Source organism: Bombus vosnesenskii, unplaced genomic scaffold, assembly GCF_011952255.1.
Source record: "Bombus vosnesenskii isolate JDL3184/JDL3185 unplaced genomic scaffold, Bvos_JDL3184-5_v1.1 scf7180000013263, whole genome shotgun sequence".
Taxonomy (NCBI): Eukaryota; Metazoa; Arthropoda; class Insecta; order Hymenoptera; family Apidae; genus Bombus; species Bombus vosnesenskii.
The window spans coordinates 6376577-6396100 of NW_022882923.1; the positions used below are offsets into that span (position 1 = coordinate 6376577).

General features: G+C 36.6%; 2 protein-coding genes and 2 non-coding genes across 8 annotated transcripts in view; 2 read left to right on the plus strand and 2 right to left on the minus strand.

Annotated features, from left to right (window-relative positions):
* Positions 1–1725: 1725 nt before the first annotated feature.
* On the minus strand, positions 1726–7071 carry LOC117234527. Its single transcript, XM_033495857.1, has 2 exons — positions 2887–7071; positions 1726–2357 (listed from the first exon to the last, which is right to left on the minus strand). Exons 1-2 carry the CDS (start codon positions 7069–7071, stop codon positions 2262–2264), a joined length of 4281 nt encoding a protein of 1426 aa, XP_033351748.1. The 3' UTR covers positions 1726–2261.
* Positions 6902–19524, minus strand: part of LOC117230666 — a 148433-nt gene continuing 135810 nt past the window's right edge. For all 5 annotated transcript variants that reach the window (XM_033488371.1, XM_033488363.1, XM_033488338.1 and 2 more), the window contains 11 exons: positions 17813–17911; positions 15600–15820; positions 15172–15310; positions 13889–14700; positions 13421–13512; positions 12245–12840; positions 10856–11102; positions 10223–10468; positions 9982–10159; positions 8820–9099; positions 6902–7037 (listed from right to left, as the gene is read on the minus strand). In XM_033488371.1, coding sequence (XP_033344262.1) covers positions 8835–9099; positions 9982–10159; positions 10223–10468; positions 10856–11102; positions 12245–12840; positions 13421–13512; positions 13889–14700; positions 15172–15310; positions 15600–15820; positions 17813–17911 — 2895 coding nt within the window. In that variant the 3' untranslated portion in view covers positions 6902–7037; positions 8820–8834. The remainder of the gene's footprint in view (positions 7038–8819; positions 9100–9981; positions 10160–10222; positions 10469–10855; positions 11103–12244; positions 12841–13420; positions 13513–13888; positions 14701–15171; positions 15311–15599; positions 15821–17812; positions 17912–19524) is intronic.
* On the plus strand, positions 18431–18502 carry Trnae-uuc. Its single transcript has one exon. It is a non-coding gene; the product is annotated as a tRNA-Glu (tRNA).
* Positions 19452–19523, plus strand: Trnae-uuc. The gene has a single exon. It is a non-coding gene; the product is annotated as a tRNA-Glu (tRNA).

Genomic DNA, 19524 nt, shown 5'->3' on the forward strand with positions numbered 1-19524 from the left:
CATTGAGAAATAACATTCATTCGTAAGCACCGAAATGAAAGTACTTTTTACGACACTGGATACTAAATGTGTGTTAAATTGATCAGCTGAACACGTATACGTAACACAAACAGCGCAACAAGTATATTTTTTCGCCACTACTCTACCACGTAAATTACTTCCACCTTTACGTTATAATTACACAATATATGCAGGATAATGGGATTATACACGCGCGGTTCCTGCGATACGCTATGTCGCCAAAAAACAACGTTCTCCTAATGCAAGGACGCGCAAGGAAGGTTTGCGACAATAACAGAGCTAAGAGCTGTTTGCCGTTTCGCTAAACACACACGACTAAAAGTCAATTGGAGAACGGAAACTAACCGCGCTAAAGGAGCTCAACGGAAGAACAGATTTCTTGTATACGGCGACGCTTCTCCCGCTTCCTATTTCATTCCGGTAATTGCTTTCCTTTCTCAGTTAAATTATTCTCGATCTTTGTTTAATGAAGTACTTTCGAGAATACGTTTTTTCGTCTTCAAGTTTCCCATGAAGCCACAAAGATCTACAACCTAATCACAATCATCGACACCATGAAAAATCCAGAAAGTCATACAAATCTTCTCATTGCCGCGTTCCACTCGATTCGAAAGAGTTTCACAAAGTTTTCCATCCCGGAAACGTCACGTTACGCAAGAAACAGCCAATTCGAGCAAAGCCACAAATCGCGTCGGCGCTTTTTGCTCTACGGCCTCGTCGAGGGGGCCGTAAATCTAGCGGAGCCCCATTATCCGAAAACACGTAAAATAAGTCGGTCAAAATGATGCAAGAAATTAGGAGAAAAAGCTGCGACGCGCCAAATGCGGGCTAAATCGAATAAATCCGTTAGGAAGAAACATTTCACGAACTGGCTAATGCGGTTGACCGAAAAATCTGTTTATCCATCGGATCTACGATAACTCTAAATCCTTCCGGGAGAAACGGAACATTTGCTAGTCGCGAGCTGTCCTTCCACGTTAGTCGAAATGTGTGTCGAACGAGTGGTTTAACCTTAACCCAACGAAACTTTGTCGAACTCTTTCCTTCGTAGGACGTGGCAAACCGTTTGGAAACACGCGATTACTCTTTGCTTTGCGAATTGATGATCTATGTACCTCTGTTCGTTGACTGATATCCTTTCATCGCTGGTTGTTATATTCGGTTGTTCTTTAAGAACAAACGACCGTTACTGTGATTTAGGAAAAAATCGTTTCGTACTTTTTCCTGTGATTGATAGAAATACGAAGGTAATTTGTAATAGTTCGTAATGTTTTGATTTGGTCGATTGGAAGACTGTGACTCTTGGAGGCCATTTATTAAATATTTTAATGTAGTGACATTGAGCTTGGATTAAGATGTAAAGATAAAACGTTTGCAACAATATCAACTGATAATTGTTTCTTAGAATACCGCTTGTATTTATATTGTATTTCGTTTTGATTTTGTGGAATTGTAATATGAAGAAATATGGTAAGTCACGCGTTGTTCGCCGTTAAGAGCGAGCAATTTTCTTCATTTAATTCATTAATTTAATATGTCGCATCGTAATCTGACGTGTTTTTATTTGCTTTTAAAATTACATATGTATCTTTGCTAGCGATTTGAACTTTCCGAGATATCGATTGTTATAATATTAGCTATACCGTTGGCTTTTTACAGAATCCCAAACTTTAACCACCAAACGACGTCGATAGCAAGAAATCAATAAAAAAGAACTTATTGCGTTTCTCGCCTGTGATCTTCATATGGGAAATACACAAAATTATATCTTTCTGTTCCAACTTCATTTGACAACGGTAAGATTATCAAAATATGAAAATACATTCAAATTTTTCATTGAAAAAAGCTTCCATTGAAACATAAAGTTCATACATGCGCGATTTGTGCCAAGAAATGTTTTAGTAGTCTGATACATTTCCTATTTTTTGATATTTTTCGAAGCCCTATAATTTCACGATAGTTCGTTTCAAAATATTTCATAACTTCAATAAATCATAACATCAAATAAAATCTCTAATAACGATAAATTGACAAAAAATTGTTTCAGTGTTTTGTTTGCGAGAGAATGGAATTCTGCGCAGGTTCTCGCGAAAGAGCGGGAAATCTGTTCTTCAGTTAAAACACGTAAAAAACAGCGTGGAAAAGATTGAATTTAGCTATGACGCTACGAAGCGTCGCGGTGAAATCTCGCCGAGATTCGGGAAAACGACGACGACGACATTTAGAAACTACGGTTTTAACTATACAGTACAATAAAATACGAGGCGTGGGGTTTCTGGTTTTGGAACGAAGCGATTAATACCTGAACATTCCTCACATTTCGCTGCGGCTTGTATCTGTAGGAGGAAAAGTTAAGCAGATTATTATTTCGTCGAGCGCGTTTGCAATTTAAAATGAACGTAATTTTAGTATGTAACTTCGATTAATTAACAACTGCCATTCAAACTTTCATTACATTTGTTATAGATATTTGTTATAGAAACTACCTTTCACACTTGAACAAAATTCTAGCGATCGTTAATTAGATCGTATTAATTTTTTCATTCACACACAATTTTACACAGATTAGAAAGTTATCGAATAAATTTAAAGAATATATTAATATTGTCGTAAAAGTAATTTGAAGATCAAATATCGACATCTTAAATATGCAGTACAAGATGTTAACATATTTCAATCCGAATAATAAAGTCCCTTCTTACATCTAACATACAAGACGCTATTATAATACCAACAAGTTAAAATCGAGAAGATGAAGAAACAGAAAAGGAAAGGAAATTCAATTCTAGGATTACCAAAAGAGGTAGAAAGAACCTTTCTACGTCTCTTAATGAACATTTTATTCCAATTAAATCCGTCACTCACCTGAGCATCAGTTTCTCGTTTCTCCAAAGAACGCGAGTCAGCGTCCAGCAATTCTCCAAGTTGTCCAACGCCAAAATCTACTTTCTCGGCAAGGACACTACCCTCCAGCGTCAGTCTGTCGAGATTCTTCTTTTTATTCAACAATTTCGTATCCTGAGCCGCAGGACTTCGCGCGGTACCATTCTCGTCAGGATCTTTCGTACCGATCACGGTGAAACCACCTTGAAATTTCACCGACTTCTTTCTCTTAACTGTTCCAGGATGCGCACATGAATCGCCGATGGACTTCGGTGACACGTGAATCTGCTTCATCATCTCCACATAATCATCTTCTGTGTTCGCAATACGAGCATTTAATCGACTCGAGTTCTCTGTTCCCAACTTTTCTACGATCGCAGCACACTTTCCTTCTTTCCTCGCTGAACCGATCGATCTTTCGACATCTTGGTCCGCTATTAGCCCACGATAACCATCCTTTTTCATCGTGTCCAACAACTTAGAATTATCCTTTTTCTGCGCTTCGAAGAACTTAGCCTCGATGGCCCTCGCTTCCAGTCCCCTGCAGATGCTAATCACCGATTGGTGTTCAGGCATCGGGTCCTTATCTATCCTATCGTTAGTTTTAGAATCATCGTCGGCCGTCGCCTCGCGTTGAATCTCGTAGTACTTAATGAAGCTCCTAACTCTACCAGGGGTTATCGTTACAGTGTCGCGGGATTGGTCATCACTTACAGCTACGGGTGTTACGGCCCTGTTATTGTCATTATTATTACAATGGGGTCGAGAAATCCTCCTAGCTATGGCACTCTTGTCGCCGCTACTCATACTTTTGCTTAACTCTAACTGTCGCGCGTACGCGCCACGATTATGCGACTCGTCAGTCTTTGCGCTGCAGCCTACCATCTGCAGACATTCCACGGAGCTTGCTCCTCCTCTTCCTGCTTCGTCGTCAGACACTCTTCTGACAGTATCGCTTTTGGTCGGTTCGACGAGAACTTCGTTCACGTTTCTCGATAATTTTGTGTAATCCTCGTTCGTGGTTCTTTCAACTCTGTTTATTCTATTCACAGTACTGGTCACAAAGCTGATATCATCTTGAAAATCCTCAGATCTCTCTTGTGATTCGATACCTTTATTTCGGTCATCTGGAATATAGTTACTCGTCGTCAGAGAAGCAGCATACTGCCACTGCTTAACCGTTCTTGCGACTCTGTTTACGTCTATTTCTCGAGACTCTTCTTTACGATCTGCTAATATCTCGCTGCTCTCTGTCGGTTTCACGGATTCTGTACTATTCGCAGTACTATTTTGGGATCCTTCAGACGCTTTTAGTGATTCGTTACTCTTGTTCCGGTCATCTTGAACCTTCCTCGTCGTCAAAGAGGCAGCATACTGCCACTGTTTAACCGAAGAAGTGGCTGCTTTGAGATTCATCGACTCGTCGCTCGTTTCCTTGGTCTCAACAGAAGAATTACCGTTACAATCTTTCAAACTCTGTGTACGACTATCTGACATAGATTCGATTCTCTCCTTATCGTTCTCTTGCCGAGAAGAAGTTTTTACTCGCGGATGACTTTCAGCGGCACTTCTCTTCTCGTCGTTCACCGGTTTCAATTTAATGTTACTGAAATTGGAGAGCAATTCGTTCAATACATCGCACTTCGCCTCACCGGTGGTTTTCTTGCTCGTTTCGACAATCTTCTTAACCGTTGTCGGCTTTGGTAAAGTGGTTTCTATCCTTTCCAACGGCGCTCTAGACTCTTGTAAAATTTTCTGGATCTCTGAATCCATTTTTATCGACTCGTTTAACCGGGTTGCCAACTTCTTTCCTTCTTCATCTTTCGAAATCGATACTTCGCTCTTTGCTAGTGATTTTGGGAGAACAGCAATGATTTCACAGTTCGTCCGTATCTGATCTGTATCCTCCGACAACATATTTACCAGAAAAGAGTTTCGTTGAATATTAACCGGGTTAGTGATCCCTTTCCTTTTTTCGAATGATTCGTTACCTATAAAAGTATCTTGTAATTTTTTATTACTTTGGCTAACTGGAATATCCTTCGTCTCCTGTCTCGTTTCGCCTTTAGTAATTAAGCCTTTGAAACTTCTCTCGCTCACACCTAAAGAAATATCGCCAGTGTTCAAATTATCGTCTTGCACATCAGAATCTTCACTGTCGTCCGCAAAGTCATTCGACGTGAAATCACAACGATTTATTATATTTCGAAGCGATTCGTTTACGAAAATCTTTCTTCTGTACTCCCCCGTGGATTTATCGACTGAATCCGTTTGTAATTGCTGTTTGTCAATTTCCATATCCTCTTCAGCTGACGACACTTCCTCGCTAATATCAGTCTCTGTTCTATTTGATAATAAATGTTTTTTCAAAACGTTATTCTCTACTTTGTCTTTTATTATTTGTTGATCAAAGACTTTTGTCTCGTTTATTGTCGATTGTTCTTCATTAATTTCAGTCCTTAGATACTTGTCTCTACGAATTATCGAATCTTCCTGAACAAAATTGACGTTTATCTCATTTCTTGTTAATTCCAATTTCCAATCAAAGTTATTCGCAATCGCATTGGTACCGGCAGAAATGATTTCTTCGCGTTTTACATTGTCGTTTTCATTTTCAGATGCTCCACTCGTCAAATCCTTTTCATCGTGATATTTTTTATTGTCTTCCACGTTATTTGAAGCAGTGCAGTTATTCGAAGCCCGCGCAAAACCGTTGTCCTCGGGCGGCCTTTCCGAAAAATCGTCTCTAACCTCAGCCAACACAGAACGGCATTCCGCTTTCAACTTGATTAAACTCGACTCTGCTTCGCTGACGTCCGCGACTTTTAGTTTTTCCTTGGAACAAAGGGACTCGTCTTGCGAATCGTGCCCGATCGAAGCGCCGGTCGAATCGTTGGAATTACCACGATCGTCCTGACCGAAAGATCCCTTATCGATCGCCCTGACAAAATTCGTGGCATCGTCCAGGGAATACCACCGATCCAAACTGTCCCCTGTTTTCAAAATAGAACTAAAAGGTACGTCACCGAACTCGTCATGATCCTCCTGGAAATCTTGCACCTGACCAAAAGCCTTATTCATGTCCGTGCACTCCATGTCGTCCATGATCTCAGTCAATTTCACGGAAGAACTACGATTCCAGCTGACCTCCTGCTCATCTGTCAGAGGATCGATATTTTGCAAACTATCGCACGTGGTCTCGCCATCGTTGTTCAATTCGTGATCTGAAGTCGACGAGCTAGGTGACTCGATCACGAACCTCACTTTGGTCAACCGAGGTACAGTTGGTTCCTCTTCAAAGCTGTCGTAACACATCGGGCCAGCCGATCGTCGGACATTTACCTTGTTACTTCTATCGACGTAATCTTCGAAAATAAAACGACTCGGTACGTCGAAATTCTCGATCAAACGATCGGCGAATGTAGCGGTCCATGTGTCCAAACATTTCTCGAATGGAAGGCTAGTGGTGGTCACGCGAAAACACAAGTCGTCCTCCTCGTCGTCTAACGATTTCTCGAAGAATTCGCGAAAGGAGTTGCGAAGGGAGTTGCGAAAGGAATCGCGAAAGGAGCTGTCGAAATTCGCAGAAGGCTCGTCATTTAAATCGTCTTCACGCTGCAGCGTGTTGGACATCACATTTTGAAAATCGTTCAAAGTGAAGAACAGCGGCGGGTACTTGTTGGTCTCCTTCCTAGTGAAAGTCTCGAATACAAACGGACGTTTGTGCGGCGACTTTGTCTCACTGCTTGAACCGCACTTGTCGTCTTTCTCGTTTTCATCTTTACTCGCTTTCTCGATCCGTACCGAGTCAGCATCCTCGAACTGCAAAGACGACGGCTGAGAAGTTTCCCCCGTCTCGTTCGAACTTAGACTATTTAGCGTTTCTTCCGCATCGCCTATTGTCTGCGAGTTCGACGTCCTTTCTTCTGCCTGACCTTTGGCGACGTGAGATTTGATCCTTCGGACTGCTCGCGGCGGAGGCGGCGGAGGCGGTGGCGCCAAACGCTTTTTGTCTGGTTTTCTCAGACGAGTCGGTGACGTTTCTTTCGGAGATTTTGCAATTGCCGCGAGCTTCGCTTTGCGCTTCTTCCGTCTCGGTGGGACTGGCGGTGTACTGCTGACAGATTCTGTACCTGGAACAACGATTGATCGAACGTTGGTGTGCATGACACTGGCAAATGTCAATGACGCTCGGCTCTATCGTTCCTCACTGACGTGTATGGTCACTTGTGTCAGTCTGAAGCTTTGATTTCGTCGCCCAATTTGCCAAACTTATCAAAGATAAGGTCAACTGTTCACTTGGTATATACTATAATACAGAGACCACGTGTCAGTTTGGGAACAAAAGAGAGTTTATGGTAATGATTCATGGGATTCGCATTCGCGCATGGTAGAGATTGGTCGAAGCACAATCCGCTGATATTTAGAGAGAAATTTTGGAGTACGGAAACGCGTGGCTAACTACGGTGTTAGACCGTCCGAGGGATACTAAAGCTGATTCCCTACAAATGACAGAGCATCCTCTACCCCTCTCTCTACCGCGAAGTCAATAACAGTGATTCACTAATGCTGCCAAGTTTAAGTTTCCTATTGAATGAAAGAAGACCCTAATAAGACGACAGGCGAAATTTTAAAATCGATCTCAAACCCGGATGTGACAGAGCTAGCCAGGTACTGCGTTCGCTTTTGGTAAGAGAGCTTTTTTATTGTCGATGTATCAGTAGATTGATATATCTGTTAATTATTCTAATCCTTTTATAAAATACATTTTTCTTTTCGGCATTAAATTCTAATTTTTGTTTGTACATAGAAAGCATCGAGTTTAAATGTATAGATGAGATGTAGATTCGAAGTTAAATTTGCATGACATATATCTTCGTAAGATCGTTTCTATATCGAAACATTCGTTTTATTTAATGCATTCAGAAATTCGAACGGATGAAATTGAACTTCATGTTGTAGATAATCTTCAAGAATTGAATTAAAATGTATTCGATGAACCACGTGGAATAAACTGAAGAAAGTTGCAAATTATTAAATTTTTATTGACAAAAGACTACTATCTAATATGAACTTCCCTTGACAACTAAAGGACAGAACTGACGTGACGGTTCGTATTAAACGGGCAAATAGAAAAAAGCAGCAAATAGTATCGCTTCGAATTCTGAGCAAGGCTTCGTCCGTTAAATGGATAAAAACAATTCGATTAGGTTACGTGGTGGATGCTACGTTCGACACAATGGACATAATGACCTTAATGGAGTTTGCTATACGATTTTGCAAGTATAAGCGCCCACTAGCTTGATTGGAGTATCGAAATTTAAAGGCCAAGAGAACGATTGAAGAAAATTACAAATTCCTTTTAAACATTCAGTACGCAAGACTACGTAAAAGGAAATTAAATACTGTTAAGTATTTAATATTTCTTTTAGAAAATTTCAATCCCTACATTTTAATTCGAATACTAATGGCATATTTATGTTACATCGATGAAGTATTGATTACAGATACACATAATAAATAATGTTTTTTTTCTTATAGATAATAAATTATACATTTAAAAATACACATATACTTATATATGTTTACGAATTTATGTAACAATATGTAAAAATAAATTGGTCTCGAAAGTATTTATTTATCCTCTATTTTACACTTCTTTATCTTTTATAATTTAGAAGGCAAGAGATTCGTAAGTTGCATTTTACGCTGTATTATCCAAGTTGTAATAAAATATAATTTGTTATTTTAATAGTATTCTCAACTAAAACTTTCGATATAACAAGTATCTGAACAACACACAAAAATCAAAATGCATATAAATTGTTTCACTGCAATTAAGTACCCATTGAGTGCACAGTAAAAAAAGTAGCATACGTGTTAGATAAAAATGGGTTTCTAGAGTAAGTACTAACTTGCTTTATCGACGATTAAATAAAAACTTGGCGACTCGTCCTGCTGACGTCGAAGTCCTCTATACTCAGCAGCATACTTGCGGACTTAAGTGCATCATTATCAACAAGATCGGCCATGTATAGGCTGTTTGCATTGTGATTACCCATTGCGCTCGATGCGGCACTGCTGTACGCGCTCGAGGTGTTTTGCACAGATGCAACGTCGGTGGTCCTTTGAACGAGCCATTTGTTTGTCATGCTCGACGTATCTGCTTCCGAGGACACGTCGAATCTGATGTCACTGAAATCAATGAAAGCGTACTTATAAAGTTTGCTTGAAAAATCAATAATCACACTGTTCAATCAGACACTGAAAAGCCATTCTATCGTATACATTGAGTTTCTCCCCGTCTTCAATTTACTAATTTAATCAACTCTTATATTAATATATACCGATTAAATAAAACACATGTAATTGTTTGATATTTGTCTTAATACATATTTTTCAAATATACGCACATTTGCAGCATTATTATATATTTTATCATATGAATATAACGATATATAAGTATATTTTATAAAACTTTATCATTTTCAGTTTCTGTCTGCACAAAATAACGCGTTTAATTTCCTTTTTAATTTTCCAGGCTATCCTCAATTATATTTTCCACAAAAGACAAAACGTGGTCGGTTGACAAATTCCAACGCGTACCGCATTACATTCTCTGCTATATCATATGCTGTAATATTTTTCCAGAGTTTAGTGCATGACATCTAGAGAATTTCAAATTTCAAAGATAACTTACATACCAAGAATAATCAACAGTCCGTTTATAATATCCCGTATATGTTTAAAACTATTAAGTACAGACCCAAAATTTTGCTTCCATTCTCGTTAAAATTAAGTGCATAGCGAAACAGAGTACTGGAATGTTTCACTTGATTGCTTTACTTGAAACGAATTAAAAATAATGCTACAAATTCACAATATAAAGTTCTACATCACCCAGTCGCAATGAAAGAATCAACCTCTTCAACTGAAAATTCTTCAACGTAAACAAGAAAACTTATTTTCATTTCAGACGCAACTGCTCCTTCGCTTAGCTAATATTAAAATTAAATTTAATTAATAAAACGTAAAAGATGAAGTAAGATTCAAGGAAAGGAACATCTTCATACTCACTCCAAATAGTTATTTTCCGCAGGCTGTTCGTGATTCTTCCTGGAGGTTGCGTTTTTACGGGAAGTAGCTTGAGAGAGGACCAGCTCGATCGTATCGGACGAGCTCTGCAGCATCTTCAGAGCGTCTTCATACCGCAAATGCAATAAATTCTGCCCGTTTATCGCTACGATGCGATCGCCTGCGGTCAATAAATTTCTCCGAATTAATGCAGCTCCGGTAAAGAATGGCGCTTCAAGCTTACCTTTGTTCACGTTTCCGGCCATATCGGCCGATCCTCCTACCGACACCGCTTGGACATACACGCCACCATCGTTACCCTCTGTCACTTGCAACCCTATACTGCCACCGTGGCCCCTTTCCAACTTAATCGTCTGCAGGATTCGTTCCTCGGCAAACGACAACTCTTCAAGACGCGCTGCTAAGGAAACGGACATCGACTCGTCCTCCGGCACACGGAACGTCTCGTCATCTGTACGGATGTCAGCGTCTGTTGGAAATAGAAATCATACAAAATTTAAATTTACAAATCATATAATCCTTGCATGATGATGAAATGCATATAATGTTCGTAGAGATATTTTTATATTGAAATTAATATGTTTGCAGAATTCCTTAACTTCTTAAGATATAGGATTAAGAAGATAAAATATCTTATGTTGTATATGTTATCTGATTTAGTGAATTACATAACGCGATTGATTTCAAGAAATGCAATTAAATATAGGAATAATATATAGCACGATGATGATACAATATGTATCAATAACATAGCGTTGTATTAAAAATTTGTTAATTGTTGTATACGTTTAAATATAGGTTCGAGTGATAATTGTTAACACTTGAAAAATCTAGTCGAAGTAGAAATGTTACTAACTGAGCACGTATGCTTCCGGTAGAGGAGATTCCGTTGATCGTGCGGACAATGACTGAATCGAAGACTCCGTGTCTGATTTTAATGATAGCGACTCCATGTCGTCGGTAAGGGCGGTGTCTTTCTGCACGAGGCTGCTATAGATCGCTCGTGTTCCCATTTTTACCCCTAGACGACGTGGCAAACTCGGCGTCCGATAACCTCCCGATTGTCTGGATGTTCCATAATTCGGTAAACTTGAAGTCTTCATCTAAAACAGATATAAAGGCATTTCGATTCCGATATTGATTAATTTTCATAAAAAAAAGCTAAGTTACATTGGAAATGCACGAAACAAAATATATTGAACTTTTCTATCATTCTTGGAAGTAAATACTAGTCAATTACAAACACTCCCATTAAAGGTATTATATATACCAATATTAAAGCATCTTCTACTGATTATATGAAACATAATAATTGTCACAGATCATAAGATAAACGATTAATAGTCAGAATTTTATATTTATGCAAGACGATGATCTAAAACAAGTAAAACAAAAATTATCAAAACCAATTTGTTAGAGTTAAAGAAAAAATTAATTAATATATGTTGACTCTTGATAAATATTTGGTTTAAAAAGGACGTTAAAAAATTTTTCGGTCAATTAAATAGTCCACAAATTTATCAAAAGTGAATATGATTCGTGAAATTATTTGTAATAGAATATGCATGGAATTAAATAGCAATGGATAGAAAATCTAATAAAACAAATACCAAATTAACCAGAACAATAATTGAGAAACGTAGAGGACAACGTAGATGAGAATAGTATTGAAATTTTTCGTAGCAAATCGAAGATTTTTATTATAATGTCAAATTTATTATAGTCGAAGCTTTAGAACGATATAATAGTTCATAAAAATGTTATTTATTTGCTAATAATTTCCTAGATTTTCTTCATTTTTACAAGTTCGTTATTACTTATAAGAGGGTTTCATTTGTCACTTATTGCATATATTTTCAATATTTTATTATATATATATGAAAGCCTTTATTAATTTTTTAATTTTCACAGCACTGGCCGATTTAAAAAAGTATGTACTTTAATACTTTAATCTCTTAGCTTCAAAGATATAAGACTATTACAAAGAAATAATAAATTCAGGAAGTTGCACTTTTATTCCGATAAATGTCATCCAATGAAATTCATGAATGTTATAAACGTAATATTCATAAGAAAATTTCTAATGAAAAATTCATGAACAGAAATTAAGTTCTAGGAACTAACATTTGCAATATCAGTGTTTTACACTCGATATATCCTTTGTCAAAAGAGGAAAGATTATACGAGGAAACATAAAAGTCAACCTTTTCCATATTACAACAAAAATAATAGAAAGTCGATCTACCTTGTGTAACGATTTCTTCACGTCCGACACGTCCCATACCTCATCCGGAACAGGAAACTCGTTCTTCCTTGAGACTCCAACTTTGTTGATCGCAGCATACAATACTTCAGGATTATCCGGTTTCTCTAATTGATCTACGTCGTTCGATGACATGATCTTAGGGAGCGAATAGCCACATTCAGTTTCAGTTTCCAGTTCTATTCGCGGACGATTGTAGATCTTCCCGTCGTTTTTCATTTCCTTTACGTCTAGCGAGAACGGCTCGTTGGGACTCGTCAGGCTTCTTTCTGACTCGTCTTCCGTATCACGGGACTCTCCTTCTGGTTCCAACCGCACGTTTACTTGCGCGTAAAGCGCATCTTCTTCAGACGAGTAGAAGCCGGGTTCGCGAAGAGTATCTTTCGTCTTTGGCACCGCGATATCTTTCTGTGGATTCTCATTCTCTTTGTTCTGGTATTCCTCCAGCTGCATCGAATAATTCGACCTCAGCTGCGCATTCTTCACGGTGTTCGCTATGGCTATTTTCGTTTTACTATCGTGAGACTTTGACTTTGATGGCGAGGCCTTTGCTTCGATCGTCGTAGGAACACCGAATTCTGAAAAATATTTCATACTCTATGTTACACTGATCATTTTGAAGCAGACATTCAAATGAAAATAGTTCTTTCTTTTTTAATTGGAGCAGCTTTTGTTAAATAACAAACATATCTGTATCAACTGTATCAAGTGTAAGTTATTCGCAATTCGTGATACTTACAAGAAGTAGAATTTTGTTTAAAAGATGTTGTTGTAAAATCGACGTAAAATTGAAGTGTTAGAAGCCAGACATACATTTTATACACGAGTTATTGTTTGTTTCCTTTTATTTAAATATTTTAACGCAACTTTTTCATTCAATTTTAATGCATGCTTGTAAGTTAGCAAAATTGTCATAAAAGAGGTTTAATCAGCAACTAAGAATGTATTTACTCTTCTTTAGAACAATATAATCCACCGATTAGTATTTCAATTATTAAATAAACTTATCATATTTAATTATGAATTAAATCCGACTTTTCTTTTTTAGCTCGTTAATTTCATAAGAAGGCGAGTGTTAAGAAAAACCTTTATAACTACTCTATTCTATAATACATAAAAAAGCAGAAACATAACATATATGAGGAAGTTAAGACGTACCTTTCGCAAGTCCCTGTAGCGACGTAAATTCCGAGCGTAGCCTTAAGAAGAACTGATGGTGCAAAGAGGTGAGCTTGAAAGCGAAGTAACTTCTGTAAAACAAAAATACTTTGAAACTCGAGGCCTACGCGAGAGCCGTACATTAAATCTTCTTTTAAATTCCATTCAAGTACGGAAACTTGGAGAAACTTCGTTCGTGTCTATCGCTTGGCTTTTCAACGGATACATTCCACACAACATCTTTATTCGAATAAACTTTTCCCCAATAATCTAATTGAATTTACCCAAAAACTTCAACAATCTCCTTTCTTTAATCACGTTCATTCGTAACGAAAAACGCTTTGATATGTAACACTCTAATACGACCCACGTTCTCCCATTTTTCACTTAAGCAAAATGAATCGTCATTCAACGCCGACCTGTCATTCCTACCTAACCGAGCAAATAATTAATTAAACGAACGCTTACTTTCGATGGTCCATTCTGAGTTTGAACTTGCATCGTTTCCCATTCACCTTGCTATAGACCACCAGACAGCTTTTACTGTAACTCAACGTCTGAATATCCTTCCATTGAAACTGCGCCAGCTTGATCCTTTCTCTTGGCTCTCCTCTTTCGAACAACTTCAATCCCTGAGCATGGATGGCTAACCAAACGTTGCTCTCAGTCTTCTTCTTTCCACCTTTGCTGCTCTTCCCATCGTGATTCAGTTTATTATTATTATTATTATTATTATTTACGTTATTGATGTTGTTGTTATTGCAAGCTTCTACGCGATACTTGGACTTGTAAGCTCCATAAATGTCGTTCGAAGTGGCGCTCTTGGTCAATCCAGCAGGTTTTCGTTCGTCATATGGGATCTTTGGAATATTCTCGCAAGATCCCAATCGAGAAATTTCAATTCGACCACGAAGATATTCCTGTCTGCCATCTTGGCTATAAATATTCTCGCTGGAATCGAGCAATTCCTCGGACGTGTCGTGGTTATCGGTCGACTTTCTCTTCCTTTGCTGTGCCATTACCTTCTCCAGTTCCTTAGAGTCCACGGTGGCAATGTAATAGTGAGAACCATAATCTGGAAGGGTTTGTGCGTGAGTTATGAACATCTCCTCGGCTTTGTTCGAGTCCAAGCCACGTCTGTCGCGATGTGCCTGGTGAAGACGGGCACGGAGAGCTTCCGCTCCTTCGTTGATGATTTGAGATTGGCGCTGATCTATATTCAGAATCAGTGACTCCGGAACATAGTGTTCCAGCAGGAAGTAATCACCGCAACCGTGTTCCTAGATAGAGAAAGTAGCGCGTTATCGAGCTGAACTGATTCGAAGATGGTGGGACGGAAATGAGGATACTAATGAAGAATCTTTTATGCGCTTGATCGACATTTTAACAAGGTGAAGATTTTGAAGATCTTCTTTCACTTATTTTTTTTTTATTTTTCTTTTTTTTTATGAATGAATAATATGTGGAAATATTGTGTTAATATTATATTAATAAATAATCATTATGAGAATTGTAATTTGCATCGATCATATTTTATATCAAACTTGTACGAATACAAACACACCCGGAAATTTCTTCGTAATGGTTTCGTTTATATCTGCAGATATGAATTACCGATAACTCATATTCATCATATCCATTTTCACTGTATTAATTTCCTCGTGTCGACAATCAATATCGCATGGTCGTTTCGTAATTGATATTACATTCCAGCGATATTCTTAGAAACAATGAATCGCAAGTTTACTCACGTTCGCGTTATAATTCCCAAATTCAGCCTGAAGAGCCAATCCAGTGAGATTAATTAACTCGGGATACGGGCACACCAGCTGTTGCTCCAATATACATCGTCGTATTTGCAAATATAATAGATGCTTCGATATCCAACTCCTAAACAGGTAATTCGTAATTGATTAATCTCCTACATGCAAAAATATGTGCATACTCCACTGTCATTCAGAAACTGTTATCGATAGATTGAAATACTTTTGGAAAATACAGAATTATATTACATATAAAATAAAGCATTGTATTTAATAGATGTAAAGAGTTATAAATAAAAAGATATCAATTATTTCTTTTTCGTTGTAGAAGAATTCTATTAAATTGTTCTTTAGATGTTTTGAATTTTGAAATTAATTGCTAGTAATGGTATAGACACGAAGAAGCTCAGATATACCTTATACCACGCAGGGAGGGTAGAAAGAACCTGAGCCTCAGGTACAGCATAAAACTAGTCGGAAGACCCAAAAGACCTTTGCTTTTGCCGCTGCTTAACCATCCAGGTGGTGCGACTTTGTTCAATTTAGTATCGGGTGGTAAAATCGCAAAATCACCGGCTAATAGCACCGCCAGGCCAAGGGTGAAGTTTTCGTCTAGGCTTTCGGCTTGCATGATGGCCTACAATCATTTATAACCAATGTATTATGTTAACGATGTAATTATACGAGATCAAAGATACAGTTCGATTAGATTACCATCGGATGCGAATCGTTAAATGAAATACAGAATGCCGTAGCTTAACATATTCCAATATGGTTAGAAGCAATAGAATTGTTCAGAATATTTCGAGATATGTAACATTCGAATAGATTATTCATAATAGGGAAGAATTGCAAATTTTTAGTAAATTCTATTTCAGGAAGATAATTAAGCTTTAGAGCTATTTTATGGAACTGTTCAACCTAGAAATATAATTTACAGTCAATGTAGGTAATGTGATCTGTATGACATATTGGCCGTTTTAAAATGTGGATATAAAATTAAATTATTTACTAAAAGTAGTAATTGACAAGAAAAGTAATGTTTTAATATCATACTAACTTTTTATTTGAGATACGATTGCCTCCAATAAATCGGATAACTTACTAATTTCCCTACACTTTTCCAGGAATATTACGAATATTTCCATAATATGCGGTATCATAAATAAATATAAATATTCCGACAATTTTTTTCAATTAAAATTGAATACACGAAAAAAATAGATACATTTTAGAAGCGGTTTTTTCACACATACACATGAGAATTTGATATTGGAACATGTGAAATGTGTCAACTGAAATTCGAAATTTGTTTCATGTTCAAACCACTCACGAACAGGCGAATGAATTTATTCTGTATTTTTTTCGTTAAATATAGAAAACTTGTAAAAATTGTATAAAAGTTTGTAACAAAAAACTAAAATCATAACAACCTTCTAACTTAATCGTACAAATTATGTTTCTAATAACAAAATAGTATATAGTAAAAGGTGTAATAAAGACTATAATTCATATGTTAATTTTGTAATAAGATATCTTCATAATATATTACGTACATTGTACATACGCGGACTAACATATTTGTTTCAATCTACAGACACGTTAATCGCTAGTATAGTAGTATAGTATCGCATAACTCATGGTTTGTGGATTTGTCACAGTATAACGATATCTCTCTTCTCTCTCACACGCACACTATCTCTTGATAGAATGCCAGAGTTTCTCATGAGTTCACACCGGAATTTGTGGTCTCATGAATAACCACCCACGACTGGGGTCTTCGTAGTGTGACATTCGACATTTGCTGGACGATTCACAAAACGGTAGCATGACTCAAATTCTATTTAAGTTTTATGTATACATGGTTCACATGTTATCACAAAACTACATTTACTTCATAGCTTATCTTTTGTATCGTAAAATTTGAAGCTTCGTTTATAGTCATAACTTGTCAATTATTACCGTATTGCATTTTGAATGAAAATATAGTCGAAAAGCAACATAAAAAAGTATCCATTAAAACGGAGTAGAAATACCATATAAATGAATTTGCAAGTGAAAATCACAGAAAATATCTTACTCCATTTGAGATGTTTAAAACTATAAATAAAAAAAAATATCGCTTCTTTCAATCTTTCCATTACTCTCATTCCTAACAATTTAATAATAGAAAATTAAAATTCGTCGGTAACAAAGCAAAGATCTCGGTTATATTAGAAAGCTTCTTATATATTGGAATTTATCTACAGAATTATTATGTAATTATCGATTGAAGTATGAGAATATTTTGTTGTTACTTCGCTATATGAAAATCTATACGTTTCTATAAATGACATTATACGTATCATTCAAACATAATTGTCTAGCAAATTGAATCCCTTATCATCGAGGGACACTCTCCATGGAAAACTCTCGCCAGTTCATACTTTTGATTGAACTTCAACACTTTTCATCACTTTTCATCATCGAAATACCATCTACGCTACGATTGGATTTACAAATTTTATTGAATCCTTAAACAAGATTCTTGAAGTTAAAATCAATTCTAAGTACTTGAAATAGGACTCTTTTTGTTCATTTTGTGTAGATAAATTCATAAATGTAAAATTAACCAGTTATTCGTTCTTACCTGGAACAGATCTCCAGCCGTAACTTTTTGAGGATCACAAGTAACTTCCACTCGTTGTCCAGTTAGCATTATCACGACAATACGTCCGGAATTGCTAGCCTATAAACAAATTAAATGTTACATTAGATGTAGGAAATAAATTTAATATATAAGTATGATATAATACTATAAAATAAATATAAAAAAATGTAATGTAATACAAAATATTACAAATAAAATAATGTCTATAGTTGTGTGAATAAATGAAAGAATTCAAATATATAAAAATGAGTTACATATATATATTTTATATCAAAAAATTGAAAAATTTCATTACCCATGTTCCTGATGATCGATAAAAATATTCATTATATATCTAAATGATTCATTAAGTTGCAACATATAACACAATACATAATTTAAACGTATCATCTAAAAGTAGATTAGTTATTAACCGTATCTTATTTATGAATTGAAGAACAGATACGTATGTTATGTTAGCCATAGACAATTGTAACTAATTGTAGTTGATTATATAATTATTTATGAATTCAAAGATAATTAATTTTATATATTTATATTACTGTTTACCATATCTAACAGACTTGTGATAAAACCTAAACAACGAGCCCTTCAAGGTCCGATATGGTCTAGTGGCTAGGATACCTGGTTTTCACCCAGGAGGCTCGGGTTCGATTCCCGGTATCGGAAAATTTTTGTTTTTCCTCTTTAACTACTTAATACGTGCGATTTGTACGTTTCTCAATATTTTATTAATAAGAATAATTTCATCTTTTCGTAATGAAAAAAAAAAAAGATTAGTAAGTACGTAATACAGAATGATTTTCTCGCTAATTGACGTCAAGAAAGTGTCACTGAAATCATAACATTGTATTAGCATACATACATATGTAATTTATGGTCAGAAGGCGATATCGGCTAAAGACTATATAGGGTAGAGACAGTTATTTATATATTTATATGTGAAATAAAAATGAGAGTAAGCGTCTGTGATGGGAGTAGGGACACTGACATCAGTATAATCCTAGACACTAGACATCAAGGCAGTAAAGACAATTTTATAAGAAAAATTTCATCCATCTGATAGATCTGCACACTTGCTATTTCTATTACAATGGGATATGTACGGTAGACTTTGACTTAGGCACCGTGTACAGTATAAATTTGCAGCAGGCCTCAATGAGTTTACCTGGCTGGATATTTACGGCGGGAGCAATCAAATTTGCGCACCGGGATCTATTAACAAACGTCATTCGATCGGCAATTTTCGCCATCTATCACGTTGCTTCTGTACCTTTAATTACCCGCGAATTCAACACATGTTTGTGACTTGTACCACTCTAAATTATCATTAAAATATCCCTAATCGAGTATTGGCAGAGGCTCTACTTGACTATAAGGATTGTAAATTTTGTCTTTTCTGATCGATGATCTACGAGGAAAGATTGTACCATTGCATAAAGAGGCAGTTTATCCGGTACACATATATGGTGGACACTTGTACATTTTCCGACGTTATAAAATAGAATACCGAAAAATAATATTTTATGATCTGCTTTTTGTTTACTTTTAAATACAAATATTATGTGGTGCTGTTAAACTTTAGGTGATTTGGTATTTTAAGGAAGAAGCTATCGAATCCGGTATGGTCTAGTGGCTAGGATACCTGGCTTTCACCCAGGAGGCTCGGGTTCGATTCCCGGTACCGGAAA

Bases quoted from the DNA above. Each gene is read 5' to 3' on its own strand.
- LOC117234527 (XM_033495857.1), bottom strand. From the start codon at position 7,071: ATGCACACCAACGTTCGATCAATCGTTGTTCCAGGTACAGAATCTGTC. The intron at 2,358-2,886 runs GTGAGTGACGGA...TTCCTCCTACAG, and splicing joins AACGAGAAACTGATGCTCAG to ATACAAGCCGCAGCGAAATG.